Source organism: Delphinapterus leucas, chromosome 13 (assembly GCF_059928025.1).
Source record: "Delphinapterus leucas isolate spDelLeu-1000000601 "Yukka" chromosome 13, BTC_Dleu_Yukka2, whole genome shotgun sequence".
NCBI classification, from domain to species: Eukaryota; Metazoa; Chordata; class Mammalia; order Artiodactyla; family Monodontidae; genus Delphinapterus; species Delphinapterus leucas.
In genome coordinates this window covers 33,897,935-33,924,805 of record NC_143141.1, presented here as the reverse complement: position 1 = coordinate 33,924,805, position 26,871 = coordinate 33,897,935, and the positions used below count along the sequence as shown (strand labels likewise).

The window sequence follows — 26,871 nt, the reverse complement described above, 5'->3', positions numbered from 1 at the left end:
TAAGCATCAAGTCCAGAGAAGCGAGACAGCCTTTTTAATCGACTCTTTGGGACTTGATGACTGGTAAAATGCAAGGAGTAAGAGAACAGTAAATAACGATGTCATAGTTTCTAACCATCCCCTCAGATTTGGGAAAGAGTAGCCCAGTTACGTGGGGAGAGCACTGAACTTGAAGTCACAAGTCTCTGTCACTTACTGGCTATGCATCCTTGGACATAATCAGTTTCTTACCTCTTTTGGTTTTTCTTTCTCCATCTGTGAAGAAATAGGGATAATAATGATTTGACCGGCCTGTCTCACACGAGATAAAAGCTAAATGAATGATATGTATGTGAGAGAGATTTGTCCAGTGCTTTACAACAGTTAGGTATTTCAGCTGCTGAGGGTAACCAGAATTGCTTGGAACCAGTTTTTGTTTTTGTCTTCCCCCAAGATCCTGTTAGGCATTTTGCTGATAACATTGAGTGCTTCTTACATGTTAATTCACTTTGCTGGGTTTGAATGTTTGTAGTTTCACTTGTGATTCAGTCTAACAAGGGTCTTAGTCCATCAGTTTAGGCTTTGTCTTTCTTGGTCGGAAGGGTTTCAATACAGGACAGCAGAATTATTCTCTGCTCGTGTCCTTTTCTCCTCAATCCACACTCTTCTCCCACCCCAGCACTTTTTCATACACACGTTAACTCTTGCCAGTAATATAGAACTTGAACTTCTTCCATTACCTTTAAAATTTTTTCCTGAACAATGTGTAAATAAAGTATGCTGCTAAGCTTTAGTCCCATATCCTTGAATCTATTTAATAAGGTTGAACAGATTTACCCATTTATTCCTTATATAAAGACTCTTGGAAGAATAGTCGGGTGGGATTAACCAAGAAAGGTTTACTTAGAGAGATGATCCGTAAATTAATCTTTTTTTTCATAGATTAATCTTTGAAGGCAGAGATTATCTGATGTTAGCTTCAGATAACATCACTTAGTATAAAATCTATAAATCTATTTTGAATAACTTCTTTTTTCCTTGAAAAATTTAATGACTTTAGTTGATGAAGAATCTGGATTAATGGATTCAGAACCAGAAAGAAAACGCAAGAAGATTGAGGACTCTTCTTTGGGGAAATCAGTGGCACCTGATGTCCCTGAAGGTAAAGTAAAAACGACATTTTTTCCTTATCCATGTGAAATAAAAATTCAGAACCGTAATAAGTGTTCTGTTGTTTAGATGAGTAATGCAATGACCTTGCTTAGATGATTAGAGTGGAAATTAGCAAGCTTTGCACACTGGCATTTCTGAGAACAGTTTATTAAGCTGTGTTTTTACCTGACAAAGATATTTTTATTGCACTCGTGAAGTCTGGGATATGTACTCTCTTTGTTGCTCTGGTAAGAATTGAGTTATACTTGCCCAGGCAGAAATTCCAGTTGAGTAGGACATGATGGAAAAGCTTAGCTAGCAAACTTTGTTCATGGCCAGCCCAGATGAGCTAAGGGGCACCTTATTTGTTTACCCATTGTATTCCTCAAGCAGACAGTTGACTATCATTTTGCCTCTTCTCCCTGTTTTATTTTAACAGTGGATTCCTAAGAGGTTTATTTCAAAGACTACCAGATTCTTTTCCAGTGAACTGCTGTTCTGAAGGAATTCCCTGCCATTCCTGGAGGCTCTGGAATATTACAGAATTTGTTTAAAAATAAAGACTTCTGTTTTGTGATTAGAGGCTTAATTGCTCTTGATCCCTAGATATATAACAGTGTGTATTATGTTTGTACATAAATGTATACTGTGCTTAGTATGTTTATCATGTTCAGATAAATTAACACAGCTCTAGATAAATTATCGTTAATTTTTTTCCTTCCTCTTCCCCCTCTCTCCTCCTGTCCTCTAGATTTAGACTTTCTTGTACCGAAGGCTGGATTCTTCTGTCCAATTTGTTCCCTCTTCTACTCAGGTGAAAAAGCAATGACAAATCACTGCAGGAGTACACGTCATAAGCAAAATACAGAGGTAGATATTTCTTATTTTTAACTCATCAAATCTTCAGGTGGTGGTATTATAGTCAAACTACTGAAGTGTCCACACAAAATGTACATTCTTTCCTTTTGGAAGAACTTTTTAAGGTTTGTTTATTCCTCTTAAGTTCAAAGTACTATTCATGTCCTTCACTGTATCTTGCCAGTAACTCCTAGTTTTTATTCCTTTTCCTCTGGCAGCATTTGCCAGAGTAGATTTTGCATATCACTAGTCCCATGTGACACTCCATTAAAGTGTGGGAAACTGTATATTCTGATGCCCTCTTGCAGAGTCATGGACACATAACATGTTAAAGTTTCAGACTTGTCTAGCCAAAGAATCCACTTAACTTTATTTAATCCATTTCCTCACTACTACCACCTCTGTTTTTAGTTGTACATGTCTTTGGGACACATTTAGATTAGAACTCTAGAGAATCGTCATTAGCCATAATTGAAACAGTGGTTCTGATTCCTCCTGAATGTTTGAGAGTTGCTTTATATATCCTCTGTATTGAATTTGTGGCACAGACACTCATCTAACATTCATTGAGCTGTTATTTGCTGGAAGCTTATTCAGTCCCCCAATCAATTTTATGAGGTAGATGCTATCAGTTCCAATTCTGAAGATGAGGAAACAGGATTAAAGAGTACCTAATCCCCAAGATCACATAGCTAGTTAGTGGCAGATTTAGGATTTGAACCTACCTTTGTTTTATTCTAAGCTTATGCCCTTAAACATTGTGCTGTGCTACCTATGCTCTTAACGTGTCACTTTTCCACTTGAAATCTTCCACTGGCTTCATATTACACTTGGAATAATATGCAAACTTCTTATTGTGGGTCTGTAAGGCCCTACATGATCTGATTTTTTTTCCTACTTCTCTGACCTCACTGTTATTGCTCACTGTGTTTCAGCTTTTTTGGCTCTCTTTTTGTTCGTACATGAAAGGCCCCTTTGCTGCCTTTGCACCTTTATATTGCTGTTCCTTTGCCCTCTCCCAGCCCCCCTTGTATAGCTGGTTCTTCCTCATCTTTTAGGCCTCGACTCAAATAACAGCTTCCCTGAAAGGCCTTTGACAAAGAAAGACCTAGCTAAAGTAGAACACTCCTCCCAACCCAAAAAGCAGTCAATCTCATTTGCTTTACAGTCATTCTTTCCTTTATGATACTTACCACCACCCCCTAAATTATCTTGTTTATTCTTTTATTGTTTCTCTTCCCCTACTAGAATGTCAGCTCCGTGAGGTAAGGGGCCTTATCTGTCTTCTTGACCACTGAGTCCCCAAGCATCAAGATAATGCATAAGTATATCATAAGTATCAGATGATTCACAAATGGAAGGAAGGAATGTTAATGTAAGGCACTGTGTTTCTAATCTTTATTCTGTAGGATCAAGCTCTTTAAATTGTAAATACAGTGAAATATATAAGATACATTTGTAACACAGCAAAGCAACATCTAATAAATATTTTATATTATGAATTGCTTTTAACAGAAGTTCATGGCCAAGCAAAGAAAGGAAAAGGAGCAGAATGAGGCTGAAGAAAGAAGCTCTAGGTGATTGGGGGAAAGGGGAAAAAATTCATTAGAAATTCGTTTAGGGTCCAGTTGATTTGTGTATTTTTGTTATCACTTAATTTGTAATTTTTGTTTCAGAAGCAAATATTCATGTTGTACAAATTTTGATTGCCCTTGATGTAGAGAGACTGAAGGGGAAAGTATGATGGGTTTGATTTTTATATCAAATCATCAGGCATGGAGAAATATCTTTTAGAAGTGTTAAAATAAATGTTCCTACTGTATATTTAAAATACCATGTTGTGTTTGTGGCTGATTTATTAAAGACTTGCTGGCCTCTGCAGACAGGCTTCTCTACAACCACTGAGACTTGGGATGTTTGGGGATTCTTCTTGTGTTACTGGAAATCATAGGCGTGACAGTGTTTGACTTTGCTTCATCTGGTACAGGTCAAAGATTTCTTAAAACTCTCGATTTTTCTGGGTAAAATTCAGTTACAGCATGTTTGGCTCAGGTAGGTGTGAGTAAAACCTTGCTTGACTTTTTTAATGGCTTAGAAAGACATTTTTTCTGCGTCTGGTAACATCTGCTATTTTTGCCAGGACCCATTTAACGTAGCTCCTAGCAAGTCATTTAATATTAACTTGAAACTACAAAGACAAAGGAGCCTTTACTTTCTGTAGACCACAAGAACTGCTTTTTAAACCACTTGAATTATTATTTAATATGTTTGTGGGGAGTTGTAAAGGTACAAAAAAATAATTCACTGGATTGTTAGGTGCTGGACACAGCCCTGTACTGTAAAGTTTTAGATGAGGCCATGCTTCAGACATAAGCCTACTGACTGAGAATTTTTAGTATCTGATTCTTTATCTCTTTAGATTAGAATGCACCAGTTAACAATAGAGGGTGAATGGAGGGAAACAAAAAACAACTACTTTTTTAGACCTCTTACTTCCATCACAGCACAAGAGTTAGCTCACAGTCAGCAAGAGTGGAGTGAAGAACACAACATCTTTTTGTTGTTGCTCACCAAACTCACTGCACACTCAGTTCGCACTTAGCCACAGCCTGAGCAAAATGATAAAATACTACACGCCACAGAGTAAGGAATGGGGTGGGGAGAGGGATGGCTTGGGAATGCCAAGAGTCTGTTGTAATTAAAACCATATAGGTGAATGAGGTACTAAGAGGGAGAAGAGCTATTAAAAGGTTGGAGTATAAGGAGCTGGCAAGTTAAGGTGGCAGAGTAGGGAAGTTCCATGATGGTCTGGTGGTTAGGATTTGGCACTTTCACTGCCAAGGCCCGGGTTCAATCCCTTATCTGGGAACTGAGATCCCACAAGCTGTGCAGTGCAGCCCGCCCGCCCCCGCCCCCCCCCCCGCCCCCCCCAAAAAAAAAACACCAGTAGAGTAAATAAGACTCTTAAAGAATCTTTTCCTGGGGCTGCTTCTGAAGCTTTTAAAACCAGAGAAGTTAAGAACTTCTTTAATCTTGCCTGGATCAACCTTGGTGTTTAATCTTAAGAATTTATTTTTATTTATTTTTTAATTTTTGGCCACACCGCGTGGCTTGTGGGATCTCAGTTCCCCAACCAGGGATTGAACCCAAACCATGGCAGTGAAAGCACCGAATCCTAACCACTAGACCACCTGGGAACTCCCTAATCTTAAGAATTTAAATGTGAAACTCTTACTTCCTTCAAATTAGTTATCTGGACATTGGGATTCTAAATTAAAATAAAAGGAACTGCTAAAGCATAAAAGTATAGTAGAGGTGATTTGTGTGTTTTATCCTAGTGACACATGTTGATGGTTCACTATATGTAGTAAATAATGTTCCTCTCTGCTGCTGCTTGCACTTAAGACTGGGAATTAGGACTCCAGATACAAAAGATTTTTAGGTTTGTTTTGTTTCGTTTCGTTTTTTTAAATAAACATACCTTTTTTGCATATAATCTTAGAAGTGTTCTAGACTTTTCCAGAAAACCTTGAAATACCTACATCCCTTTATTCACACTACACATATGGAATGTCATTTACGTAGCAGTTTCTGCTTACTAGTTGGTTAAGGTACATAATTGGATTGCAGCTTTTATCATCTCAGCATAGTTTCTGTCATTATCTAGACACCAAAGCAAGAAAAGGTTGTGTTCTACACCTCCATTAAGGTATTTAGATTCTTTTACCCTTTCTGGCGTAGAATGCTGTGGAAGTTTGCCTCTCCAAAACTGCTCCTTCTGAATTCTTTAAAAAGAAAAGAAATGTGTTGAGAGTCAGGTTTTAAAACGTTAAATTTTTATTTTAATATTTTATTGTTTGATTGTAGAAAGTATCAAGCATTTGAAAAAGAATAGGGTAATTTATATATACTATTTATCTAGTTTGAGTAAGTATCAGTGCAGTTATCAATTTATATATTTACTTTTTTCACTTCTCATTTTTTTTGTTTTTTGCGGTACACGGGCCCCTCACTGTTGTGGCCTCTACCGTTGCGGAGCACAGGCTCCCGATGCGCAGGCTCAGCGGCCATGGCTCACGGGCCTAGCCGCTCCACGGCATGTGGTATCTTCCTGGACTGGGGCACGAACCTGTGTCCCCTGCATCGGCAGGCGGACTCTCAACCACTGCACCACCAGGGAAGCCCCGTCACTTCTCATTATTATTTTAAAGTAAATCTCAGCATGTCATTTTACCCATAAATGTTTCATTATGTATTTCTAAAAGATAAGGATTCTTCTTAAAATAACCAGTAATATCATTAAAAATATTCCTTATTTAGATAAAAATCTAGGGACTTTCCTGGTCGTGCAGTTGTTAAGAATCTGCCTGCCAATGCAGGGTACGTGGGTTTAACCAGTGGTCTGGGAAGATCCCACATGCTGCGGAGCAACTAAGCCCATGCGCTACAACTACTGATGCCCATGCGCCTAGGGCCCGTGCTCTGCAGCAAGAGAAGCCACGACAATGAGAAGCCCGTGCACCGCAACAAAGAGTAGCCCCTGCTCGTCACGCCACAACTAGAGAAAGCCCGCACCCAGCAACGAAGACCCAGTGCAGCCAAAATAAATAAATAAATAGTAAAAATCCAGTTCAGATTTTCTACTCTCTCATCAATGATTTTTGTTTTCTTTTACTATGTTTGCATCAAGATCAAAATAAGATCCATACATTGTTGCTGGCTTGGTAGGTCTTTTAAATTATTTTTAATATATAGACTTCTGGTAATTTATTTAATGAAGAAACGAGATATTCAGTTCTGCAAAGCCATGCTACTCAAAATGAGGTCTTTGGATCTAGTGCCAGTCCACGAACTGTCTGGTACTAGTACAGAAGTTGAAAGTGTTTAGAAACTTTATCGCCTTTGACAGAGACTTTGTTTGTTGAATCTAATAATTTTAAAAATTGGGCTTGCATGTTTTTGCATTTTTTATTTGTTTTTTAAAATATATTTACAAGTATTAGTCTGTGATAGATTGGAAATTGGGGGGTGAAAAATAAATTGATCCATCACATAGTTTGAGAAGCACTGCTGAAGGGTTTCACACAGCCTGGATTTTGTTGATTGCAACTGTACAGTGGAATTCTAACATTCCTCTTATAAACTGATAGTTGAATACAGAACGTTGATCAGAATTTTCTTTCTTTTTGGCAAGACTGCTTCAGACCGTGTTGTGGTCTTCCTGATCAGGAGGCACAAAATACCTGTTTTCTTCGGGATTTTGGTAGCAGTTGATGCTTAGAGCTTTGATGCACTTGGTCATTAGGGATTGTGAAACACTGATACTATAATTCTATATTTCTTCTTGTATAAACTAGGATACTTGTCTGAAAAGAGAACTTCCCCTCATCTGCTGTTTGGTTACTCAGTGGGTATGGTTTATGTAAAAAAGACATGATATGGGGCTTCCCTGGTGGCGCAGTGGTTGAGAGCCCACCTGCCGATGCAGGGGACATGGGTTTGTGCCCCGGTCTGGGAAGATCCCACATGCCACGGCGTGGCTGGGCCCGTGAGCCATGGCTGCTGAACCTTTGCGTCCAGAGCCTGTGCTCCGCAACGGGAGAGGCCACAACAGTGAGAGGCCCGCGTACTGCCAAAAAAAAAAAAAAAAAAGAAGACATGATACATATTTGATGCTTTTCCTTTATTTACCTTTTTCCCCCCAAAAAATAAGTTGTTTCGTTGGCATTCACTGGTCGTGATAAATTCTTTCTATTTAAATATTAATTTGAATTCATGAATTTTAACATATTTGATGTTACAAACCTTTGCAGTATCAGCCTGTTGATACTCAAATTGTTCCATTTTTGGCCTTTTTGATTTGACACCTCATTCCTTTTAACATGACACAACTAATTTTAATAGGTTCCTTCCTATCTGTATATGAAGATGTTGCAGGCTCACCTTGTATACCTCCTGCCCCAAATCTGAAGTCAGCCGTTTCCTTAAGGAACAGTATCTACTTAGGGTGTACATTGCTTCTGTTTGGTTATTGCTCTTCAGTGGCTGGAACTTGGAAGTATATGTTTTGTTTTTAAGATAAAATGCATCGTGATCATACTGATTCTTCTGGTTCATATTCAGGACTTACAAGTTTTTATTTAGCTCTTTTATCCTAAGTCTAGATCTTCTTTGTCCTATGTCAGGAATTCTCATTCTCAAGGACATCAGTCAGAATAACAATACCAAGACCACAACCAACAATGTGATTATTAAAAACAGAAAATTTTAAACTTGAAAGCTTTTGCACACCAAAGGAAACCATAAACAAGATGAAAAGACAACCCTCAGAATGGGAGAAAATATTTGCAAACAAAGGAACCGACAAGGGATTAATCTCCAAAATACACAAACAGCTCATGCAGCTCAATATCAAAAAAACAAGCAACCCAATCCAAAAATGGGCAGAAGACCTAAATAGACGTTCCTCCAAAGAAGACATACAGATGGCCAAAAAGCACATGGAAAGATGCTCAACATCACTAATTATTAGAGAAATGCAAATCAAAACTACAATGAGATATATCACCTCACACCCGTCAGAACGGTCAAAGAATCTACAAACAATAAATGCTGGAGAGGGTGTGGAGAAATGGGAACCCTCTGACATTGTTGGTGGGAATGTAAATTGGTGTAGCCACTATGGAGAACAGTATGGAGGTTCCTTAAAAAACTAAAAATTGAGCTACCATATGATCCAGCAGTCCCACTCCTGGGCATATATCCAGAGAAAACTATAATTTGAAAGGATATGTGTACCCCAGTGTTCATTGCAGCACTATTTACAATAGCCAGGACATGGGAGCAACGTAAATGTCCATCAACAGAGGAATGGATAAAGAAGATGTGGTGTGTGTGTGTGTGTGTGTGTATATATATATATATATATATACACACATACAATGGAATATTACTCAGCTGTAAAAAAAAAAAAAGAATGAAATACCATTTGCAGCAACATGGATGGACCTAGAGATTGTCATACTGAGTGAAGTAAGACACAAAAAAGACACGATATTGCTTATATGTGGAATCTAAAAAGGTACAAATGAACTTATCTACAAAACAGTTAACAGATGTAGAAAAACTTACGGTTAACAGGAAATAAGGGGGAGGAGAGATAAATTGGTAGATTGGGATTGACATATACACACTACTGTATGTAAAATAGATAACTAACGAGGACCTACTGTACAGCACAGGGAACTCTACTCAGTGCTCTGTAATGGATTACATGGGAAAGGAGTCTAAAAAAGAGTGGATAGGGGCTTCCCTGGTGGCGCAATGGTTGAGAGTCCGCTTGCCGATGCAGGGGACGTGGGTTCGTGCCCCGGTCCGGAAGGATCCCACATGCCACAGAGTGGCTGGGCCTGTGAGCCATGGCTGCTGGGCCTGCGCGTCCGGAGCCTGTGCTCCGCAACGGGAGAGGCCACAACGGTGAGTGGCCCGCGTACCGCAAAAAAAAAAAAAAGGGTGGATATATGTACATATATAGCTGATTCACTTTGCTGTACACCTGAAACTAACACAACATTGTGAATCAACTATACTCCAATAAACATTAAAGAACTTTTTTTCCACCTTTGCTTTTGTTTTGCCTTTAGGGTATATCCCAGTAAGGATATACATTCAAATTATAGGGCTTTCAAGTCACTTGGAATAGTTCTTTAACAGTTATGCTGCCATCTAGATTAACATTGAGGTTCGTTTAATTTCATTTTTGATTTTTTTCCAGACCACTGGTCTCTAGACTTCAGTGGGGTGGGTTATTTTATCACTAATATTGTATAGAGTTGCCTATAGTAAATGATGATGATAAAAAGCAGTTTTACTCAGTTTTTATTACTTTTAAGTACTTTACAGACACCCCCCCCCCCAATTTGGCCTTCATGGAATAGACTATACCCATTGCCCTGCCTTTAGTACACCCCTGCCAGTGGGGCTGCATTCCCCACTGGCAGGGGTGTCCTAGAGGAGGCAGCCCTGCTGTATCTGGGGTGACTCAGCCCTGTAGAACAGCTGGAGCCTTCTGAGTCTCTCCTGACTTACCAAGAAAGGCTTCTGAGTGGCCAGGAGGGGCACCTGGAGCATGCTGGTGCCTTTTTGAAAAGACTAGCCAGAGGCTTGGGTGGAAGTGTAATTAACGCACCACCTCTCACCAGCCTTGGTTGCAGTGACAACCTCTTGACTCCAGGTGTGTGTAGGCCCCCGAGTTGATCCTAGTCATGTATTAAGGACCAGAGAAGAGAGGCCTGGCTTATAACAGCCACTGCAGGGACTGACTGGGAGCTGCACTCAGGTGTTATCTACCCTGTGACGGCCCTGTAGTCTGGAACTTTCTTTATTTTCAGTCCTCCAACTCCAACAGACCTGTTGCCACCACCTTCCCAAGGAAAACCCCTTGTGGTAAGCTGCCCCAGCCAGGGAAGGAAGGGGTGAAGATACCTGAGGAATGTTGCAAAGGTGAAGTTCAAACTTTGGCACCGAGGTACAGTCACTCTGCAGTTATAGAAGTGGCCCCATACTTTGCTGTGAGCTGCTGGCTCTTGGTAAGTGTGACCCAGCCAGGCTTTTCTAATGCAACATTTGAAGCTATATTAGTTAGAAAGCTGAGGAACACTTAAACATAAAACTGAATTAAACAGAGAACTCTATTGAATCTCCCCATTCTTTTCCTTCTTTAAGCCCTTGATTAAGTAATTTGCTTGTATTTCAGGCCTTTTTTAAGAAATACACTGTGTCATTAAACTTTGAATTAACACTTAGCAGGGAGGGCTGTGCATGCCAAAAGGGGCACCTGTGACCAACAGCTTGAAGGAAGGCAGAAATCATGCCTTCCTCATGTTCACCTGGGGCCTTTCTCCTTGAGTAGAATAGCTTGGCACCTAAGTATTTGAAAATTCCAATCTCTTCTGTCCAGCATGTCAATTAAATGGACATATAGTGTAGCTCCAAGACCTGAGAGAGAGGAGTTGCTGTTGTGGGGAGGAGTTGCTGTTGTGGGGAAGTGAGGTTTAGAGGTGGGAATGAAAGGTACTTAGGAGGGCTTGTACATGTGATTGCTGTTGCTTGCTTGTGAAGCACTCATTTCTCCCTTTTCTTCTAAGTAGTCCTGCCATTGGGAACCAACATGGAAGCCACCCTACCTCTGGATTTTCAGTTCTGAGAGCTAATCCGTTTTCTTATGTTTTATCAGCTTTCTCTCAAACTCATAGCTTTAGATGTTGAGGTTGGGAATTTGAACTTTATCCCATTGTCAAAGGAAAATATGCACACTTTTGAGATGAAATCCCATATTTAGGAAAATCACATTTACATACTGACCTTTACATGCCATCTACTCTGGTGCTGATGTAAGGCAACAGTTTAATTTCCATCTTTTGTCTAATGTGATACTGCTGATTTCCTTGTTGATATGTGGCTGATTCCACTAGGCTCCTGTCCCTTTCATCTCCCCAGCCTTGCTTGAAACATCCAAACACACAGTGCTTCCTCTGTCACGTCCCATGGACAACCCCAGTCTACTTCCTCTGTACTCCAACCTGATTCCTAATGCAAGTGGTTAGGTCCTCCACACTGACTACTTCCCATACTTTTTAGGCTGTTTTGTTGCAGCCGTCTTGGCAGCAAAATCTCAGTGCTGGGGGGACATCAGAGGTCACCGAGGCCAGTCTTCAGATGCTCGAAAATCTCCATGGCATTCCTGCAGTGGAATGGCTGTCCATTCAAGGAGTACTTCTAGGGCCTGGGTGCTCCCACTGTGGCCAGTTCCATTTTTAGATAGTCCTAGTTATTATAATCCTCTCTTTAGAATTTGAGTCTTAAAAACCTAGAGGTAAATCCAAGAGAAAATTTCAGGGTCCTTCAGGTAAGGAACTGTTAGGTATTTTCTGTTTGTCCTACCAGATCCACTCCCTACCCTTTCCCACCCTGCTTTCTGCCCCAGGAGGCTAACCTATGTGGACAGCATCCATTGCCTGTCCACTTCTGTGTGGTTTTGAATAATGAGGAGCCAGGGCAGGAGATCGAACAGAGTAAGTGAGGTCAGAGTACTTCTCCTGGCTTTCTGCAGGATCACCTCAGTCTGGCTTTGTTCTTCAACTAGGAATCAACGTTTTCATCAAGGCTGCATTCTTTATAGGATTCTCTCCTTTTAGGTTCCAGTAACTAGTAACTACTGTTACTCATCCTAGGGTGTTGAACTACCCTATAGCCTCCACACTTTGTCAATAGTCTCTTTATTAAACCTTCCTCAAGTTATCCTAATATCAGTGTGCTATTTCTTAATGAGACCTAGATTGATAGAATAATTGGTACCGCAAGTGGCTCTAGGAAACTGTCCTTCAAAACTGGGCTAACATTAATTTTTTAACTGGTTATATTAATGTCAGATAAATTATACTTCAAAGTGTATTGCTAGAGACAATGAGAAACATTACATGACAATAAAAAGATCAGTCCACCAAGAAGATGTAACAATCCTAAATGTTTAAACACCAAGCAACAAAGCTTCAAAATACATGAAGGAAAAACTGATAGAGCTAAAAGGAGAAATAGAAAAATCAGTTATACTTGAGGACTTCAGTACCTCTCACCAATTGATAGAATTGCTAGAGAGAAAATCAAGCATACAGAAGAACTGAAGAAAATCATCGAATCAACAGGATCTAATTGGCATTTCTAGAACACCCAGCAACAGCAGAATACACATTGTTTTCAAGCAAGTATAGAATGTGCATTACAGACCATAATCTGGACCATAAAACAAACCTTGACATATTTAAAACAATTAGAATAATACAGAATATGTACTTTGACCATAATGGAATCAAACAGAAATCAACAACAGAATGACAATAGGAAAATCACAAAACACTTGGAAATTAAACAGCACACTTATAAATAATCCATGGGTCAAAGATGACGTTTCAAAGGGAAAAAACAGGAATGAAGATGAAGACATCAAAATTTGTGGGCTACAGCTAGTGAAGTACTGAGGGATATTTAAGTGCTTGCTTTGTAGAAGAAATAAGTTCATAGCTCAAGAAGCTAGAAAAAGGAGCAAGTGAGACCCAATGTAATCAGAAGGAAATGATAAAGCAGAAATTAATAAAATTGAAAAGAGGAAAATGAGAGGGAAAAATTAATGAAACAAAGCTAGTCCCTCAAAATAATCAATAAAATTGATGAACCTCAGCAAGATTCACAAAAAGAAGACACGGATACTAATATTGGGAATGAAAAAGGAAATAGCACAACAGACACTGCAGCTATTAGAAGAAGAATAAAGGAATACTATGAATAATCTCTGCTCAAATTCGACAACTTGGAAGAAATGGACAAGTCCCTTGAAAATCACAAGTTACCAAAACTAAGCCAAGATGAAGTAGAGAACCTGAATAATCCTAAAATTGAATTTATAATCAAAACACTCTCAAAAAAGATAACTCCAGGCCCAGATGGTTTCACTGAAGAATTTTTTGAAACATTCAAAGAATTACTTTATACAATTTCTTCCAGAAAGTAGAAGAAGGCATACTTCCTGCCCATCGTTTGAGGGGTTTATTCTAGATATGCAAGGCTGGTTCAATATTGGAAACTCATCAATGTAATCCACCATATCAACTGGCTAAGGAAAAAGCCATATGATAGCTTTTGATTCAGAAAAGACATTTGACAAAATTCAACACCCATTCATGGTTAAATAGACAAACAAAAAAACCTCTCAGTACACTAAAAATAGATGGGAACTTCCTCAATCTCATAAAGAGGCTCTACCCTCCAAAATCTACAGCTGGCATCACACTTAACATTGAAAGACAATGCTCTCCCTCTCAGATCCCAAGCAATGAAAGGATGTCCACTCTCACTTCTGTTATTCAACATAGTATTATAAATTGTAGCCACTGCAAGAAAGAAAAATCAGAAAGAAAAAATAAAACTATTGCTACCTGCAGATGATATGATTGTCTACATAGAAAACTCCACGGAATCTACAACAAAACTTCTAGAACTCTTATATGAGTTCAGTAAGATATAAGAGCAATACAAAAATGAATTGTATTTTCTATATACTGACAATAAATAAGTAGAAACCAAATTTTTTTTTTCAAATTCAATACCATTTACAATTGCTCCAAAGAAAATTACTTAGGTGTAAATGTACCAAAACATGTACAGGATCTATATTATGAAAATTATAAAGTGCTGGTGAAAGAAATTAAGGGAGACCTAAATAAATAGATGATTATGTTCATGGATTGAAAAGTTCAACACAGTTAAGATGTTAATTCTCCCCAAAATTGTTCTATAGGTTAATGCAATTCCTGTCAAAATCCCAGCAAGTTGTTTATTTTTGTAGACATATACAAGCTTATTCTAAGGTATATATGGGACACATAAAGCTGAAACAGTGGAGGGGGATTGGCCAAGATGCTGGAGTAGAAACACCCTGAGTTAACCTCTCTTGGGCACACCAAAATCACAAATATTTGCAGAACAACCATTGGTGAAAAAGACCAGAACCTACCCGAAAAAATCTACAACTAAAGATATAAAGAAGGAACCACAAGATGGGTAGGAGGGGCAGAGATGTGATGTAGTCAAGCCCTGTAACCCTAGTTGGGCAAGCTACAAAGGGGAGAATAACTACAATGGCAGAGGTCCTCCCAAGGGAGTGAGAGGTTGAAGCCTCACAATAGGCTCCCCATCCTGGGGGTCCTGCACTGGGAAAACAAGCCCCCAGAGCATTTGGCTTTGCAGGCCAGTGGGACTTACTTTAGGGTGTTCCAGGGGGCTGGGAGAAATAGAGACTTCACCCTTAAAGGGTGCACACAAAATCTCACATGCTCCATGACCCCGGGCAGAAGGAGTAATTTGCTAGGAGCCTGGGTCAGACCTACCTGCTGATCTTGGACAGTCTCCCAGAGAGACAGGAGGCAACTGCAGCTCACAGTGGGGACATAGGCACTGGTGGCAGCCATTTTGGGGAGATCATTCTACCACATGGACACTAGTGCTGGCATGTGCCATTTTGGAATCCTCCCTCTAGCTTTTTAGCCCCAGGACCAAGCCCCACCCTGATGCAACAGCCTGTAGGCACCAGTGTAGGGATGTCTCAGGCCAAGCAACTGTGTATGGACATAGCTTGATCCTCTAGCAGACAGGCTGCCTCACCACCCCCTGAACCCACAGCTGTCCCTGGACATGGCACTGCCCACCAGAGGGCCCAGGACACCACCCCACACACCACTGTGCAGGCACTAGACTTGGGACCCCCTGGGCCCTCTAACCAGAGATCCCGGGTCCCAACTCTGCCAACTGGGGGCAGACACCAGAAAGGCCCACATGGCCCTCATACGGGGAACCCCTAGAGCATATAGCTCTGGTGACAAGAGGGGAGTGTGCTGCTGGGAAGCAGAGGACATCTCCTACAAAAGGCCCCTTCGCCAAGGTTAGGAAATGTAACCAATCTACCACATACGTAAAAATAAAAACAGCAACTCAGGTAAAACGAGGCAACAGAAACATGTTCCAAAGGAAGAAACAAGATAAAACCCAAAGAAGGACTAAGTGGAGATAAGCAATCTACCCAAGAAAGAGTTTAGGTTGGGATCATAAAGACGATCAAAGAACTCAGGAGAAGAATGGATGCACAGAGTGAGATGTTAGAATTTTTTTAACAGAGTTTGAAAATATAAAGAACAACCAAACAGAAATAAGAATACAATCATAAATGAAAAATATATTAGAAGGAATCAACAGTAGACTAAATGATACAGAGGAATGGATCAGTGAGTGGAAGACAGAGTAGTGGAAATCACTGCCGCTGAACAGAAAAAAGAATGAAAAGAAATGAGGACAGTTTTAAGAGACCTCTGGGACAACATCAAGTGCATGTATATATGCTGCATGCAAGAGACTCATTTCAGATCTAAAGACACACACAGACTAAAAGTGAGGGGATGGAAAAGGGTATTCAATGCAAATGGAAATCAAAAGAAGGCCTGGGTAGCAATAGTTATATCAGACAAAATAGACTTTTAAATAAAGACTGTTACAAGAGACAAAGAAGAGCATTACATAATGATCAGTGGATCAATCCAAGAAGAAAGTATAACAATTGTAAATATATATGCACCCAACATATTAACACAAAGCAAATACTAACAGACACAAAGGGAAAAAACAAAAGTAAAAATAGTAGTAGGGGACTTTAACACCCCACTTACATCAATGGACAGATCACCCAGACAGAAAATCAATAAGGAAACACAGGCCTTAAATGACACATTAGGTCAGATGGACTTAATAGCTGTATGTAGGACATTTCATCCAAAAGCAGCAGAATACACATTCTTTTCAAATGCACATGGAACATTCTCCAGGATGGCTCACATCACATTCTTGGCAATTTTTAAGAAAATTGAAAGCACATCAAGCATCTTTTCTGACCACAATGCTGTGAGACTAGAAATCAACTACAAGAAAAAAACTGCCAAAAAACACAAACACATGGAGGCTAAACAATATGCTATTAAACAACCAATGGCTCACTGAAGAAATCAAAGAGGAAATTAAAAAATACCTGAAGACAAATAAAAACATAACAATCCAAAATCTATAGCATGCAGCAAAAGCAGTTGTAAGAAGGAAGTTTATAGTGATACAAGCATACCTCAGGAAATAAGAAAAAAATCTCAAATAAACAACCTAACCTTACACCTAAAGGAGCATAGAAAAAGAAGAACAAACAAAACCCAAAGTTAGTAGAAGGAAAGAAATCAAAGATCAGAGCAAAAATAAATGAAATAGAGACTTTAAAAACAGTAGAAAAGATCAATGAAACTAAGAGCTGTTTCTTTGAAAAGATAAACAAAATTGATAAACCTTTAGCCATACTCATGAAAGAGAGAGAGAGAAAGCCCAAATTTAGAAAAAAAAAAATCAGAAATGAAAAAGGAGAAGTTAAAACCAACACCACAGAAATGCAAAGAATCAGACTGATAAGAATAACTATGCCAATAAAATGGTCAATCTAGAAGAAATGGACAAATGTCTGGAGATGTACAATTTCCCAAGACTGAACCAGGAAGAAATAGAAAATATGAAGAGATCAACTACCAGTAATGAAATTGAAACAGTAAAACAAAAACAAATAACTCCCAACAAACAAAAGTCCAGGACCAGATGGCTTCACAAGTGAATTCTATCAAACATTTAGAGAAGAGTTAACATCTGTCCTTCTCAAACTATTCCAAAAAATTGCAGAAGAAGAAATGCTTCTGAATGCATTCTATGGGACTAGCATCACCCCCCCCAATACTAAAACCAGACAAAGATACCACAAAAAAAGAAAATTAGGGACTTCCCTGGTGGTGCAGTGGTTAAGAATCTGCCTGCCAATGCAGGGGACACGTGTTTGAGCCCTGGTCCAGGAGGATCCCACATGCTGCGGAGCAACTAAGCCCATGCGCCACAACTACTGAGCCTGTGTGCCACAACTACTGAAGCCTACTCGCCTAGAGCCCTGCTCTGCAACAAGAGAAGCCACCGCAATGAGAAGCCCTCGCACCACAACGAAGAGTAGCCCCCGCTCACCCTGCAACTAGAGGAAGACCATGTGCAGCAACGGAGACCCAACACAGCCAAAAAATAAATAAATGAATAAATAAATAAATAAATTGTAATAAAAAAGAACATTACAGGCCACTATCACTGATGAACATAGATGCAGAAATCCTCAACAAAATATTAGCAAACCAAATCCAACAATACATTAAAAGGATCATATACACATAATCAAGTAGGATTTATTCCAGGGATGGAAGAATTTTTCAATATCCTACAAGTCAATCAGTGTGATTCACCACATTCACAAATTGAAGAATAAAAACCATATGATCATCTTAATAGTTGCAGAAAAAAGCTTTTGATAAAATTCAACATCCATTTATGATAAAAGCTCTCCAGAAAGTGAGCATAGAGGGAATATACTCCAACATAGGAAAGGCCATACATGACAAGCCCACAGCTACGTCATACTCAACAGTGAAAAGCTGAAAGCATTTCCTCTAAGATCAGGAACAAGACAAGGAGACCCACTCTTGCCACTTCTATTCAGCATAGTATTAGAAGTCCTAGCCACAGAAATCAGACAAGAAGAAGAAATAAAAGAAATCCAGATTGGAAAGGAAGAAGTAAAACTGTCACTGTTTGCAGATGACATGATACTATACATAGAAAATCCTAAAGACACCACCAAAAAACTACTAGAGCTCATCAATGAATTTGGTAAAGTTGCAGGATACAAAATTAATATACAGAAATATGTTGCATTTCCATACACGAACAATAAACTATGAAAGAGAAATTAAGGAAAAATTCCATTTACAATCATATCAAAAAGAATAAAATATCTAGGAATAAACCTACCTAAGGAGGTAAAAGACCTGTACTCAGAAAACTGTAAGATACTGACAAAAGAAATTGAAGACTACACAAACAGATGGAAAGATAAACTGTGTTTATGGAATGGAAGAATTAATATTGTTAAAATGGCAATACTACCCAGGATAATCTACAGATTCCATGCAATACCTATCAAAATACCAAGGGCATTTTTCACAGAAATAGAACAAATAATTTTAAAATTTGTATAGAAACACAAAAGACCCTAAATAGCCAAAATAATCTTGAAAAGAAGAACAGAGCTGGAGGAATCATGCTCACTGACTTCAGACTATACTACAAAGCTACAGTAGTCAAACAGTATGGTATTGGGACTTCCCTGGTGGTCCTGTGGTTAAGACTTCGCCTTCCAATGCAGGGGGTGTGGGTTCAATCTCTGGTCAGGGAGCTAAGATCCCACATGCCTTGTGGCCAAAAAACCAAAACATAAAACAGAAGCAATGTTGTAACAAATTCAATAAAGACTTTAAAAATGGTCCACATCAAAAAAAAAAAAATCTTAGGGCTTCCCTGGTGGGACAGTGGTTAAGAATCTGCCTGCCGATGCAGGGGACATGGGTTCAAGCCCTGGTCCAGGAAGATCCCACATGCCACAGAGCAACTAAGCCCATGCGCCACAACTACTAAGCCTATGCTCAAGCCCAGAAGCTACAACTACTGAGCCCACAAGCCACAACTACTGAAGCCCGCATGCCTAGAGCCCATGCTCTGCAACAAGAGAAGCCACTGCAATGAGAAGCCCACGTACCACAATGAAGAATAGCCCCCGCTCGCCACAACTAGAGAAAGCCCGTGCACAGCAACAAAGACCCAATGCAGCCAAAATATAAATAAATTAAAAAAAATTTTTTTTAAATCTTAAAAAGAAAAAAAGTATGGTATTGGGAGGAAAAAATAAAACAGACACATAGATCAATGGAATAGAATAGAGAGCCCAGAAATAAACCCACACACTGGATTATGGTCAATCTATGACAGAGGGGACAATATACAGTGGAGAAAAGACAGTCTCTTCAGTAAGTGGTACTGGGAAATCTGGATACCTACATGTAAAAAAATGAAATCAGAACATTCTCTAGCACCATATACAAAATAAAACTCAAAATGGATTAAAGACCTAAGTGTAAGACTGCAACCATAAAACTCCTAGAAGAAAACATAGGCAGAACACTCTTTGACATTAGTCATAGAAATATTTTTTTGGATCTGTCTCCTAAGGCAAAGGAAAAAACAGTAAATTAAACAAATGGGACCTAATTAAACTTAAAATCTTTTGCATAGCAAAGGAAACCATCAACAAATAAAAAGGCAACCTGAACAGGAGAAAATTTTCGCAAATGATATGACCAATAAGCGGTTAATATCCAATATATATAACAACTCATACAACTCAATATCAAAAAAAAAAAACCCGAACAACCTGATTAAAAAATGGGCAGAAGACCTGAATAGACATTTTCCCAAAGAAGACATACAGATGGCCAAAAGTCATATGAAAAGATGCTCAACTTTGCTACTTATTAGAGAAATGCAAATCAAAACCACAATGAGAGAGCACCTCACATCTGTCAGAATAGCTATCATTAAAAAGTCTACAAATAGCAAATGTTGGAGAGGATGTGGAGAAAAGGGAACCCTCCTACACTGTTGGTGGGAATATAAATTGGTGCAGCCACTGTGGAAAACAGTAGGGAGGTTTCTCAAAAAAACTAAAAATTGGAACTACCATATGATGCAGCGATTCCACTCCTGGGTACATATTAGAAAAAAATGAAAACACTGATTCAAAAAGATACATGCACCCCAATGTTCATAGTAAAATCATTAACAATAGCCAAGATATGGAAGCAACGTAATGCCCATCAACAGATGAATGGATAAAGGTGATGTGGTGTATATATATTATGCCATGTATGTAATATATAGAGGAATGGAATATTACTCATCCATTAAAAAAAAAGAATGCAATTTTACCATTTGCCACAGCAGGGATGGACCTGGAGGGCACAATGCTGAGCGAAATAAGTCAGACACAGAGAGACAAATACTGTATGATGTCACTTCTATGTGGAATCTATAAAGTAAACTAGTGAATGTAACAAAAAAAGAAACAGACTCACAGAGAAAACAAACTAGTGGTTACCAGTGGGGAGAGGGAAGGGGGGAGGGGTAAAGTAGGGGTAGGGGATTCAGAGGTACAAACTACTATGTATAAAATAAGTAAGCTACAACGATGTATTGTACATCACAGGGAATATAGCCAATATTTTTATCATAACTATAAATGGAATATAACCTTTAAATATTGTGAATCACTACATTGTGTACCTGAAACTTATATAATATTGTACATCAACTATATCTCAATAAATAAATAAAGTTTATATGGGAAGGGAAGAGCCCTAGAATAGCCAAAACCATTTTGAAAAAGAAGAATAAAGGGAAAGAAATCACTTTCTAATGTTAATTCTTACCATTTAGGTGCAGTAATCAAGAGAGCATGGTACTAGCAGAAGGAAATACACATACATCAATGGAACAGAATAGAAAACCTGGAAATAGATCCACACAAATATACCCAATTAATTATTTACAAAGAAGCAAAGGCAATTCAATGGAATAGGAGTAGACTTTACATTAAATGGTGTTGGAGCAATTGGACATCCATCAGCAAAAAATTGAACCTCAACCTAAACTTCACACCTTATATGAAAAACTCAAAAAGGATCATGGATTTAAATGTAAAACACAAAACTATGAAACTTTCAGAGAAGAATGTAAGGAAAATCTTAAGGATCTAGGATTTGGCCAGAGTTCTTAGACTTGACACCAAAAGTAAAATCCAAAAGAGGAAAAATGGATAAATTGGATTTCATCAAAGTGAAAACTTTTGTTTTGCAAAAGACCTAAAAGGATGGTAAAGACAAATTATAGACTAGCAGAAAATATATACAAATCACATATCCAACAAAGGCCTTATACCTAAAATATATAAAGTCTTGGACTTGCCTGGCTGTCCAGAGGTTAGGACTCTGCTCTTCCACTGCAGGGGCAGGTTCGATCCCTGGTCAGGGAACTAAGATCCTACATGCCGCACGGTGTGGCCAAAAAATTTAAAAAATAAAAAAGTCTCAAAACTTAAAATTAAAAAAAATCCAATCGAAAATCAGCAAAAGATAGGACATTTCACCAAAGAGGATATACAGATCACATATAAACATAAGAAAAGATATTCAACATCATTAGCTGTTAGTGAAATGCAAATTAAAATCACAAGGTATCACTACACAAGCATCAGAATGGTTAAAATGAAAAACAGTGACAATACCAAATGCTGGCAAGGAATCGGACAAACTTCGTTGTTCATACATTGCCCACCAGCACAACCACTCCGGAAAATAGTTAGATTCTTCTGAAACTAAAAATGAACTTACCGTATGACCCAGCATTTGTACTCTTGGGCATTTATCCCAGAGAAACGAAGATTTAGTTTTACACAAGAACTTGTACACAAATATTCATAGTAGCTTTATTTGTAATAGTCCCAAAAGGGAAGCTGCTGGGTGAATAGTTAAACAAACGGTGGTCAATCCATACTATGAAATACTCTTTAACAGCTAAAAACAAGCCATTGATACTCAGAACAACTTGGATGAACCTCAAGGAAATTATGCTGAGTGAGAAAAGCCAGTCTCAAAAGGATACATACCACATGGTTCCATTTATGTAGCATTCATAACTAGCAGTTAATAAAGATGGAGAACAGATTAGTTATTGACAAGGATTAAGAATGGGAGAGAGGATGGGTGTAACTATAAAGGGGTAACATGAAAGAGTCTCTGATAGTACAATTGATTATCTTGATCATGGTGGTGGTTATGCAAGGCTACACATAACAAAATTGTATAGTGCTGTATGCACATACAAGTGAGTGCATATATAACTGGTGAAATTGAAAAAGTTTTATGGGTTGTACTGATACCACTTGTTGATTTTCATATAGTTCTATGGTCGCTTAAAATATTAACATTGGGGGAGTTGGTGGAAGGGTGCACAGAACTTCCCTGTACATTTCTTTGCAACTTCCTGTGAATCCATAATTATTTCAAAGTGAAAATTTTAAAAACTTGGATTCTGGGGTTGCATTGGTCATATATTCAAGTAATACGTAACCTCTTTGCCAGGGGTGAATAGGACATGGTAATCTGGTATGCAGTATCATCACAATTATTCCAATTATCACCAGTGGTATCAAGGAATGAAGTTTAAGGGTAGGCTTTGGAAGACGAAGTATCTGTGGCACTTAAGTCACTGTGACAACAATAGTGCTTATAAAGATTCTAGATTTACCTGGTTTCCTATGGCCCCAGTTAGCATATTTAGAGAAAAAGAGAAAAGTTATAAGCATACAATTAAAACAAGCATGGAGGGACTTCCCTGGCTGTCCAGTAGTAAAGATTCCGGGCTTTCGCTGCAGGGGGCACGGGTTTGATCCCTGGTCGGGGAACTAAGATCCCACATGCCATGAGGCATGGCCAAAAAAAACAAACAAACAGCAACAAAAAAAAACCAACAGCCATGGAGAACCAGAAGACCTCTATGGCAGCTTTGAAGTTGTTCCTCATCTGGTGTCATAGAGAAGGTAAGGGTGAGGAACCTCGATATGACACATTCCCCTCAGATCCTGCCAGCCACTTGGTAGCTGGCTGACTATATTCAGCCCCTCGCATCATGGAGGGTACAATGCTTTGTCCTCACCAGGGATTTACACGTTTTGGGTCTGGATTTGTCTTCCCTGAACTCAGGGCTTCTGATAGTACCACATTTGTGGACTTATGGATGGATTTATCCATCACCATGGAATAGCATTCAACCTCACGTTGACAAGGAGATACATTTTTTGGTAAATGGACATGTGGGCCATGGGCTCATGCCCACAGACTTCACAAGTTTTACTGTGTGCTCCATAACCCAGAAGCAGGTGGCTGATAGGTGGAATGATCTGCTAGAGTAGTTATGGCACAAATTGGAGAAAGTATGGGTGTGGTACTGCAGGTGCTTTATATACTTTATTTTTTTTCTTTTTTTTTTGCAGTTTGTAGCCTTTTATTTTATTTACTTTTGACTTTTGGCTGCATTGGGTCTTTCTTGCTGCACGCGGGCTTTCTCTAGTTGCAGTGAGCAGGGCTACTCTTCGTTGCAGTGCTCAGGCTTCTCGTTGCGGTGGCTTCTCTTGTTGTGGAGCATGGGCTTCAGTAGTTGTGGCTCACGGGCTCTAGAGCACAGGCTCAGTAGCTGTGGTGCACGGGCTTAGTTGCTCCACAGCATGTGGGATCTTCCCGGTCCAGGGCTCGAACCCATGTCCCCTGCATTAGCAGGCGGATTCTTAACCACTGCGTCACCAGGGAAGCCCGCTTTATATACTTTAGACAGAGACCAATATGTGGTACCATCTCCCCCATGGCCAGAATGCATAGGTTTGGGAACTAAGGAGTGGAGGTGTGGGTGTTCCCTCTCACTATTATATCCGCTAACCCACTTGAAGGGTTTTTATTTCCCATCTTTGTGACCCTGGCCTCAGTCTTTTTGGAAGTACCTAAGAGAAGAATGCATACACCAGAATGAATTGGAAGCTGACACTGCCCTTTCACCTTTTGGGGTTCCTCATGCCACTGGACGAACAGGAAGGGAAAGAGATCATTGTACCTGATGGGATAATTGGTCCTGTTTACTGGGGGAAACTGAGTTTCATGGGAGTGTGCCTCTTACGACTCACTTGCCCAATAGCCCTGGTCAATGGAAAACTGTGGCAATCTGATAAAGACAGGACCAGCAAGGACTCAAATCTGCCCAGCGTTCCTGCTGGCAGAGGGCTATGCAGAAGATGGAATGAGTAACGGAAAAATTAAACTTGATTATCAACATAGGCCTTGTTACCAGATACAGAGGTGGAGACTATAGCAGGTGATTCTTTTTTTAAAATCTCTATTTCTCCTATTATTTTATATGCTGGGTGTGACAAACTGAGGATGCTCTGATAAGTACCCAATTCTAAAACCACTAAGGGACTTGAATATTAGTAAAGATTGATCTCAGAGCCTAGGCTTATCCGCCTTGGAGGATAAAGTGTCCTCAAACGTTAGGGGTGCTAATAGAACATGATCTCTGGATCAGATATTGGGCAATGATTGGGCAAGAGAGAAGAGCAACTGTGAAGTACTGTGACTGGATGGGAAGTAGTGCAGCATGGTTGGTTCTGTTGTCTCAGTAGGACCTTTGGCTCAGTTCTGTTTTTCTCAAGCCAACCATATTCCTAAGCTGACTATAAAAAGAAAGCTCTTGGGAAGGGTGGGCATTTGCCAGGATCAAGGAGTTAAATGGGTTCCCTGGGTTTGAGGGAGGCTGGTTAATAGAGAGTGTTGTGGAAAGACAGAGTCCTACCGAAATCACAGGGTATGAGCCTTGAAAACCAGTCATCGCCCTGGATGACGTTCATCCCAAAGCTGATTCTCCCCAGGCTTCCTTCTGTGCCTGCTATTCCAACCAGTTCTTTCTCGTTGGCCAGGATTATGTTCCACGTAGTGGGTTCCTTCTTTCTCAGCTCATCTTCTAAGCAATGGAATGGTCCCTAAGGTAAATCGAGATATTACTAGATGCATATCACTGAGCTACTATAACTTCCCCCAAATGTCCAGAGAGTGGAAGTCTCTCCTCACCACCTGGGCTAGCCCTTGCACTAGAATCACCATCTCCAGTAATCATATGTTCCAGTTCCCCTTCTCCTCTAATCCTCACCTGGAGCCTCTCTTGCATGAGTCTTGGTGAGGATTTCCACGCAGCGGTACATCTTCTTGACCTGCAGGACTCTCTCTCCTGCCATCTGGTAGTTATGCTGCTTTGATCAAGGACTATCTTTCACCACTTTGTTGGGTTTATGTAAATACTTCTACTGTTAGAACCATAAATGCTTCTGCTATGGTCTGAATGTTTGTGGCCCCCAAAATTCATATGCTGACATCCTAACCCCTAAAGGTGATGCTATTAGTAGGTAGGACCTTTGGAAGGTGTTTAAATCGTGAGAGTGGAGCCCTCATGAATAGGATTAGTGCTTTTTAAAGAGGCTCCAGAGATATTCCTAGCCTCCTTCTATCACGTGAGGACACAATGAGAAGTCTGTGACCCGGAGAAGAGAACTTACTCAACCATGCGGGCGCCCTGATGTGGGACTTCCAGCCTCCAGACTGCGAGTAAAAATTTCTGATTATGAACCACCCAGTCTATGTTATTTTGTTATAGCAGCCTGAACGAACTAAGACAGCTTATAACATTTTTACAGACGTTAGAGACCATAAATATTATTTGTGGTTTCATTTCTAAAGTTTTAATTTTATGAAATTAAATAATAGCTACACATTCCAATAGTAATAATAATAAAACAATAATAATAACTAGCTAATATTTACTGAATGCTCACTATACACCAGGCAGATATAATGTTTGTAAAGCACCGTATTAGTCAGAGTTCTCTGGAGAAACAGGACCAGTAGGATATAAAAATACAAATACATAGAAAGAAATTTATTATGAAAGATTGGCACTTGCACTTAACGGAGGCCGAGAAGTCCCATGACCTGCCGTCTGCAAGCTGGCGGCCCAGAAAAGCCAGTGGTGCAGTTCCAGTCCTAACCCCAAGGCCCAAGAACCAGGAAGGAGTGGGGCGGGGTGGGAGTGGAGGTTGCTGATGGTGTAGGTCCTGATCTGAGAAGGCCCGAGACCCAGCAGTGCCGGTGTCTGAGGGCAGGAGAAGATGGATGTCCCAGCTCAAGCAGAAAACATATCTGCCCTTCCTCTGCCTTACCGTTCTAATCCGTCTACTCAGTCCCTCAGTGGATTGGATGATACCCACCTGCATTGGTGAGGGTGATCTTTACTTAGCCTACCGATTCGAGTGCTAATCTCTTCCAGAAACAACCTCACACACACCCAGAAATAATGTTTTACCAGCTATCCGGGCATCTCTTAGCCCAGCCAAGTTGACACATAACAGTTAATCATCACAGCACTTGTCCCGTGAGGTAGATGTTCCTATCGTATCCATTCTACAGACCAGGAAACCGAGGTGGCAGGAAAGCAGGCTATCATGCCCAAGGCTATACAGCCAGAAGGTGAAGAGTGAAGGTTTGAATCCAGGTAGTCTGACTCCAGAGACATCCTTTTACACTGGTGCCATTGTCCTTTTCTTGTCCTACTGGTTTTACAGTTTTTAGCTGAATATTATCTCCCTCACCTTCTCTCCCTCCCCCGAATGCTCTCTTTTGCCACTTCAAGCCAATCTCCAGACAAACATAGTCTTCTCAGTCCTTGTGAAATGTA

The 26,871-nt window shown here is 39.8% G+C and overlaps 1 protein-coding gene across 10 annotated transcripts in view; it reads left to right on the top strand.

The window, feature by feature from the left end:
- Positions 1–3,820, top strand: part of ZNF638 (zinc finger protein 638) — an 83,672-nt gene extending 79,852 nt beyond the window's left edge. For 8 of the 10 annotated variants that reach the window (XM_022561314.3, XM_022561316.3, XM_089923027.1 and 5 more), the window contains 3 exons: positions 1,040–1,141; positions 1,883–2,001; positions 3,505–3,820. In XM_022561314.3, the coding sequence (XP_022417022.1) occupies positions 1,040–1,141; positions 1,883–2,001; positions 3,505–3,570 (287 nt within the window). In that variant the 3' untranslated portion in view covers positions 3,571–3,820. The other 2 variants (XM_089923025.1, XM_022561322.3) reach the window with 2 other exon arrangements.
- Positions 3,821–26,871: the final 23,051 nt, after the last annotated feature.